The 7,199-nt window shown below is 37.4% G+C and overlaps 3 protein-coding genes across 4 annotated transcripts; 1 reads left to right on the top strand and 2 right to left on the bottom strand.

The window, feature by feature from the left end:
- The first annotated feature begins 1,344 nt into the window (after positions 1-1,344).
- LOC116159653 (trihelix transcription factor GTL1-like) lies at positions 1,345-2,661 on the top strand. 2 transcript variants are annotated; one of them, XM_031472677.1, is made up of 5 exons: positions 1,345-1,611; positions 1,671-1,952; positions 2,003-2,262; positions 2,309-2,453; positions 2,502-2,661. In XM_031472677.1, the coding sequence occupies exons 1-5, from the start codon at positions 1,527-1,529 to the stop codon at positions 2,636-2,638; spliced, it is 909 nt and encodes a 302-aa protein (XP_031328537.1). In that variant the 5' UTR covers positions 1,345-1,526; the 3' UTR covers positions 2,639-2,661. The 2 variants fall into 2 exon arrangements, with proteins under 2 accessions (XP_031328537.1, XP_031328536.1); XM_031472676.1 differs by having other exon boundaries at positions 1,380-1,432; positions 1,486-1,611; positions 2,309-2,661.
- Positions 2,642-4,295, bottom strand: LOC116159652 (putative nuclease HARBI1). Its single transcript, XM_031472675.1, has 4 exons — positions 3,885-4,295; positions 3,631-3,777; positions 3,312-3,579; positions 2,642-3,265 (listed from the first exon to the last, which is right to left on the bottom strand). Exons 1-4 carry the CDS (start codon positions 4,088-4,090, stop codon positions 2,723-2,725), a joined length of 1,164 nt encoding a protein of 387 aa, XP_031328535.1. The 5' UTR covers positions 4,091-4,295; the 3' UTR covers positions 2,642-2,722.
- Positions 4,296-5,832: 1,537 nt separating this feature from the next.
- Positions 5,833-6,951, bottom strand: LOC116161343 (uncharacterized protein F54H12.2-like). The gene has a single exon (XM_031474671.1). The coding sequence runs from the start codon at positions 6,949-6,951 to the stop codon at positions 5,833-5,835; it is 1,119 nt and encodes a 372-aa protein (XP_031330531.1).
- Positions 6,952-7,199: the final 248 nt, after the last annotated feature.

The raw sequence follows: 7,199 nt of genomic DNA, 5'->3' as shown, positions 1-7,199 counted from the left end.
ATTAATTTAATTCGCGGTTTGATTTCTTGGAATTTGTTCTAATTAATTTAATTCGCGGTTTGATTTCCTGGAATTTCCTTCGATTAATTTAATTCGCGGTTTGATTGATCTAATTAATTTAATTAGAAGGCATAATAAAGAAGCTAATTACACATATGTAGTAAATAATTGCACATATGTAATGAGTAATTACACACATGTAATTATCCTAAAATTAAAGACAAAATGGTCGCCAAAGGCGGGAAATTCAAATTTTTCTCTATCTCTATCCTCTCTCTCTCTCTCTCTCTCTCTTACTCAATGCGTTTATCTCTGTCTTACACATTGCACTTAGTTCACTTCACTTTTCTGAAATAGAAGCTAGAAATAAGCAAACATGTTTTAATTACCTATATTTATTGCAACAATGCCTAAATCCACAGAACATATGTACAAGCTTAAAAACTAAATATGTACACACTAAAAACTAACTTAAAACTAATATGTACAATCTAATCTAACTTAAAACTAATATTTACAAACTAACCTACCTTAACTTAGCTATTTTAAAAAATGTGATTGTATCTACCGGTTACCTCACCAACACGCACATGAAGGACATCGTATTTGTTTACTAAGTCCCGTACACTATCACTACAAAGCTCCAAAATAGCACTGGAGTGAACAGCTAATTGTGGGTAATCGGCGGCTCCATTCAGAGGGTTGTCATCAGCCCACGCAACTAGTTGCTGGACAGCCTCGGCACGAACTATAACCTTGTTATGCAACTCTACGCGTTCCGTATTGAGGTACGCCGCTGAACGACGAAGGTTCCGCACCTCTTCCCGCTGATTTACCTGACGGGCATGAAGTGCTGTAACTTGATTCCCGAGTACTCTGGGTAAACACCCCCGTTGCACTCCAGTACTTAGTACGCTCCGCATGCATAACTCCCGCAAGGCCATTACATGGGGCCTCTGCAGCGGGACGGCTCGACACCCCAAGCCCGTTAGATAGTGCAGGACAGCATCTCCTGGCAACCGTTCAACATCCTCCGCTAGCTCCCTGAGGGCCTTGAGGTTAATTTTGGTAACTTGTTCGCTGTCCATTTCACAAAGAAACACGTTTAACAGAGTAACTACACACGAGTCGCGGACGGCGCTGCAATGTTAGTGGACACGATGCACGAAAAAAAATGAGTAGCAAATTTCAGACATAATTTCGGGAAATGCAAATGAGAGTCCATGTACATTAAGGGTCCTATATTGTTCTGCTTGTTTACTTTTACTTTAAAACGAGAAATCCGTACTTAAGCCGATACTCATAAAAGGGCTACTAAGGGTGCGGTCGAAAACTTACTGCAAATGCATTGTTTGCCGAGAATACATAAATAAGTGGTCATAAATTTACTGACGCTTACTACATTTACTTCAACTTTAGTGAATAATTTAAAGTACGCATGCGTCAATTTTTACACCTTTTACTGTAAATGCTTCTCGAAAATAGGTGGTAAAACGACAGTAAACAAAACAGCTGATCAGTTTAAAATGGAGTTAACCTTAATTGATGCTGATACTAATAAAGAATTTAAGTTGTTCCTGAATGAAGAGGATTACAATAAGGCCGTTAATGGTAATATGCTTCAAATTACTTTGAAATTCCTAAAATGTGTTTGTAATTTACTTTTTTAGATGTCACATTTGCAACAGTACTTTTACAACATGCAATAATTAACAGTAAAGCCTCTTCTACTGTTCCCGGGAATAAGAATCCAACACGCCAATCATTGGATACTGATACTGAAACATTAGGAATTAACTGTTCACAGGAATTACCGAATGACAGTGAAGACGTACTGTTGTCCCCATCAAGTGACAATCTACTGTTGTCCCCAGCCAGTAACAATCCGTTGTCCCCATCAAGTGACAATCTATCGATACCGATTAATGAAAATGATTCGGAAAATACAGAAGGTATTGTAAAATGTATTCTATATTGAAGTAATACTTTTCGTAAATTGTAGATATTTCTGGCCGTTGGTCACACGAGGGAATATTATTATTGCTGGATGTATATCATACAAAATCAGATTTGTTGGTAAAGGGTAAAATAAAACAGAAACTGTTTTGGGAGCAGATTGCTTCTTTAATTAATAAAAAGGGATATAATGTAACAGCAAAGCAGTGCCAAACAAAACTTGCTACCCTTAAGCGACAATACAAAAAAATTAAGGACTACAATAACACTTCAGGCAACGATAGAAAGGAGTGGATTTACACAGAAGTATGTACAGTTTATTCTTATACTATGTAGTTTAGTGATATTTTAGAAAATGGATGAACTATTTGGCAATAAACCGTGGGTTGAACCTGTAGCAACAGCATCCTCTTCTCAAAACCCAGAACCATCACTTAACTTGCCTGCGACGATGCCTTCTACACCGACAAGACCTAGTCTATCAAACACACCCCAAAGTAGGTGCTTATTGTTTACATGTAAATTATTCATATCTTATTATTTAGAGACCAACTCAAAAAAAGTAGTCGACATTCTTACGAAAATTCGAGAGGACCGGGAAAGACACCACAGTGAAAGAATGGCCAAAAGCTCGGAAGCAATTGCTTTATTAAAACTCTTGGTCGAACAAATTGCAAAATAAAAATGAAAAATTTGTAGATATTTATTATAATAAAAGTGTTTTGATGTTTTACAGTGCATAAGAGTATTGTTATATTGTCAAATGTCATATGTCTTCACGGGTAGGTAATGCAGCAGCAATTGCATCACGTTTTTGTTTAGCCAATGCCTTTTCGTTTGTATCTACATTGCCATTAACTCCACATTGAGTGTTATTCTTATCGGATGTATGCAACGCTAAAGGTTGAAACTGATCATTTTTTAAAAGGCAAATATTATGTATAACACAGCATGCAATAATGTATTGTGGAATAAGGTCAGTTCTGATCATGGGAAGATTATCTAATAATCTTCTCCTTCTTCCCTTAAGAAGTCCAAATGATCTTTCAATTACCATTCTGGTGGACGAGTGACAATAATTGTAGTTTTTTTGAGCTCGAGTTAGGTGACCATTGTCTTTGTAAGGCACCATCATATGCGTATGCAACATATACGCAGCATCTCCTAGTAAGTGTACATCACCAGGAAATTTGGCAGCACTCTTTAAATACTCTGCTACTTCGGATTTCATAAAAACCCTTTGGTCATGCACTGCACCAGGATACCCTGCATAGCAGTGTATAAACATTCCTTTTTCATCACAGACACCCTGGAAAATATCTATTATATTGCTTTGTAGCCAAATATGCAACAACCTGTAATTGTATCGAATGTATTCCTTTTCGGTTCACATATGCCTCTGGATGCTCTTTTGGAGCTGTAATTGAGATGTGTGTGCCGTCAATTGCACCGATTACACCTGGAAAACCAGACATATTTTTAAATGCTGCTACACTTGCAGTAATTTTTTCAGTTGTTGGCCACATAATGAAACTGTGTGAATAGTTGTACAAAATTCTAACTACGTTCCTCACACATACTATTGCAGTAGCTTTCCCAACACCGAAACGATCACATACTGATCTAAAATAGGTTAGCATGAGTATATAAATTTATCATATCAACATGTCCAACCTATAAGAATCGGGAGTTCCCAGAACCCATAACGTTATAAGAAGTTGCTTTTCAGCTGGTATCGCAGGTCGTCCTGGTTTTACCGTTCTTTCTCTAATTTTGTCCGCTATTAATTCTAAAATAACTTCAAAGGTTCTCCTTTGCATTCTGTAAATGTAAAAACATCAATAAATCAATAGCTACTTTATACAAAATAAGAATAATGGCACACCAACCGGTTCTGGCTTTTGCTATCGGAGATGTAATTCTCTTACCTAAAATGTGATTGAAATTGTGAATCTCCATATAAGTGTACCACATTTTCCACATAATTTTCAATTCTAGGAGTAGCTTCCTTTCTCTTGTACCGTGTATTTGCGGTAATTGCAAAAAGCTCTTCATCTGAACTACTAGAATCATCTATGATTTCTAATAAATTATTTATTACCACAATTTTTAAAACATTCGTATCCATTTTCATGAATAGAAATAGAAAGTGAATGATGAATGATAGATATTGAAGGTTATGGTAAGATCACAAATGCACAGTTTACTGAAAGCTGGTCTAAATTTCAAAACGTACAAATTGTAATATCAGTAAAAGCAAATAAAAAACCCCTTTACTGCGGTTACGCTGCTAGCTTTGCTGTATTTTTACGTAGTAAGTTTTCGACCGCACCCTAAGTAATATTGGATACCAGATGATTCCGGTTAATGGTCATTATATTGTACTATTTGATTGCTTTTCTGAAAACTAGAAATTTTGAATGCATTTGCAAATGAAAAATAAGCAAAGGCGTTTTAGCGCCAGGAGCACAGGTATTAGGGTAGGCGCCAGGATTAACTTCTTCTATGAATTGCACTATGATTTTAGCGGGAATCGTTTTTCGGTAGAAATTAGCATAATTGTGTCTACTGTAAGTCTTTTGTTAAAGAGTATAAGGGGTTCGTTTACAGTAAGTAGTGTTTACCTGAAACCGATCCTTTTCTTTCAATTTTACTTCTTTTAAATAAAACGCCCAAATTCATTTTCGTGTTTATTCTACAAATAAATTAAGCTTATAAAAAGTTGTGTTGTACAATAAATCAATTATATCATCATTACATTCTAAATCGTCATTAAACATATCCCTAAATTCATTAAGTGATAAACCATTTAATTTGAACAATAAATATAATATACAATATTGTCCGCAATAAGTTGATAAGGGGTGCTGGATCACTTTCGTGTTAAACGTGAAGTGCCGCGTATGTTTTTTCAAAAATTTGAGATGTAATCCGCTTGGGGGTCGACCAAATGAATCGAAATATTCTCCATTTCCATCTTTATCTATATAAATTGCGTTCCAATGTTCCCCTGACCGTGTTGAGACGTCTGTATTGACAATTGTAGCGAAGGGGCGTCGTACACTTGTACGTAGGAGTTCATCTGATGCGAAAACAGCACGCGCAGCCTTCTTCTGAATCAGATTCAACGATCGTTGAAGTTCTAGGGTATTCATTGATGGAATCAATTTGTGCCCATTCGTACAAAATTAATGCATTTTCTTGAGCGCACATAAACGTGTTCTCTGCGTGATTGAGGCAGCGCAATCCACTATGGTTTTTCTTTAACTTCTTTAGGGACGGACACCCAACGTCTTCCAGATTAATTACAAACTTGTCGAGGAAATTTAACAAGTACTGCTTCTCCACTCCTTTGACGTATACTCTATTGAAGGGTTGAAGTAATGTACGTACTTCTTCTTCAAAGTTCTCGAATGTAATGTAGCCGAAGTCCCATTTCAATCCATGATAACAGTCTTCTAAGAATTTGATTTCTTTTTTCATAGATGATGTTACACTATAATTGGTGGGCGGTTTAATCAGTAAAGTTGTGCAACTAGGTCCCTCTGACGAGACGATTGATATTTCTTTCGGAATAAACTCCTTTAAACTGCCACGGAATCCTTGAAAGTCGACGTAAGCGTCCATCACATGTAACATCGTCTTATAAACTGCGGTGATTAATTATAACATTATAATTTTATTCCTTCTGTCATGCGCACTAGCTTTTTTTCCAAAATAGGGGAGATGATGTAATCAAGTTGATGAATTCGTCTTTGGAAACGGGCGGCATCTATTGCGTACTGCATCCAAGGTCCTTTTCTAGCTTGGTGGTGTGCATGTGGCCATGTAGAGATGTAATGTACACTATTCCGGGAGTCGTCAAAAGAAACTTTTTTAAATGTTAAAGTCTGCGATGACATTTCGGTGTTTGTCTATCTCTACCACATTGTCGAATTCAGCGTATACGAGGCAATTCACTGTCTCAGTCAATGCGTCTTGAAAGCCAACTTCGATGCGGAGAGAACCGTTCTTCACCAAGTTCCAATGAGTTGTGGCGTTTGCGGATAAATCCGGCGTTAAATCGAAAGGCATTAAACAGTACCCGTGCGGGTAATCCAATCGTGATACGTTATTTCCCTCGTTCAAAAAATGTATTCCACTTCCAGAAAATAATGTGTGGTAGGCCCTTACGTATAATCCTTCCTGAGTGAAATCTGGTTGTAAAGGTTTTGACGGAATTTGTTGACCATCAATGTACAAAGACATGTAATTAATCTTGTAATGATGGAAGTTGAACGGATTAGAGGCGTATTCACCGTTAAACGCTTTATTCGAAACAAAACCAATTATGCAACGTTTTGGTAGTTGTCCAAGGAACACGTTGTCCAATGATTTGCGTTGAAGGCCTGCGGGAATGGTCAGCACTTTCACATCCGCTCGACTAATAGGATATTTTGCCGGAGTGGTTTCTAATGCTTTTGTGTGGGCGAGAAGAACTACCGGATTAATTTTCATTCTTCTAACCAGCAAGCTGGCGTCCACAATTTTCACTTTGTATGTTGATCCAAAAGCGGCCATTAAACTGAAGGAGTCTCTTGTTCGAACAAACTTTACTTTCATTTCAACACCATTTATGAGGAACTTTTCTTGATTGAATAAATCCGCGTGCACATGTCCAATCATTTCCACCATTTTGCCTAGTTTTGTGGAATTTTGACGAGTGGTGAAACCCTTGTTATCGGTTGTTAATGCGTCCATTTGCTTCGGAGTATCATTATGCCATAACGAGCACCCCAGATGAGTTGCTTTGGCTTCAGACCCATAATTCAACAGTGTTTCAATGTATGCACGATACGCATAAGTATTACTTGGTGGTGACACTAATTTCTGATTCAAACATACTTCCACTTGACTGAACAGCGTATGTAACCAATTGTTGGCAGGTGCTACAACATCTTCTGTACTCAATGCAGTGTCATCTTGTTTTAGAATTTTCGCCGTAACGTAGAGCATAGTATGACTTAAATCGAGGTAATCATTTCCATTTCCGGGGACCACGAATTCAATCGGAGCGTCGTCTGATAGTGATGATAAAGGTTTGTAAAACACCCATTCTCCACCTTCGATACTGGTTTGTGTTGCGGGAAGTGCAAATAAATCCAACTCAGACTTGATACATTCACATGACTGTGCGTGAAGGAACGCCATTCTTTGAGAAAATGTCGCTGAATTTTAGTTTAACAACTTTTCTCTTAGGAGCT

Source organism: Photinus pyralis, unplaced genomic scaffold (genome assembly GCF_008802855.1).
Source record: "Photinus pyralis isolate 1611_PpyrPB1 unplaced genomic scaffold, Ppyr1.3 Ppyr1.4_LG1, whole genome shotgun sequence".
Classification (NCBI taxonomy): Eukaryota; Metazoa; Arthropoda; class Insecta; order Coleoptera; family Lampyridae; genus Photinus; species Photinus pyralis.
This window is presented reverse-complemented; position numbering and strand designations above follow the sequence as displayed.

What these genes read in the sequence shown, in the direction of transcription:
- LOC116159653 (XM_031472676.1), top strand. Translation starts at nt 1,527, where the DNA reads ATGGAGTTAACCTTAATTGATGCTGATACTAATAAAGAATTTAAGTTG. An exon ending in TGATTCGGAAAATACAGAAG is followed by an intron (nt 1,953 to 2,002) that starts GTATTGTAAAAT and finishes CGTAAATTGTAG; the next exon opens with ATATTTCTGGCCGTTGGTCA. An exon ending in AGGAGTGGATTTACACAGAA is followed by an intron (nt 2,263 to 2,308) that starts GTATGTACAGTT and finishes GTGATATTTTAG; the next exon opens with AAAATGGATGAACTATTTGG.
- LOC116159652 (XM_031472675.1), bottom strand. Translation starts at nt 4,090, where the DNA reads ATGAAAATGGATACGAATGTTTTAAAAATTGTGGTAATAAATAATTTA. An exon ending in CAATTTCAATCACATTTTAG is followed by an intron (nt 3,778 to 3,884) that starts GTAAGAGAATTA and finishes TTACATTTACAG; the next exon opens with AATGCAAAGGAGAACCTTTG. An exon ending in TACATTCGATACAATTACAG is followed by an intron (nt 3,266 to 3,311) that starts GTTGTTGCATAT and finishes GATATTTTCCAG; the next exon opens with GGTGTCTGTGATGAAAAAGG.
- LOC116161343 (XM_031474671.1), bottom strand. Translation starts at nt 6,951, where the DNA reads ATGCTCTACGTTACGGCGAAAATTCTAAAACAAGATGACACTGCATTG.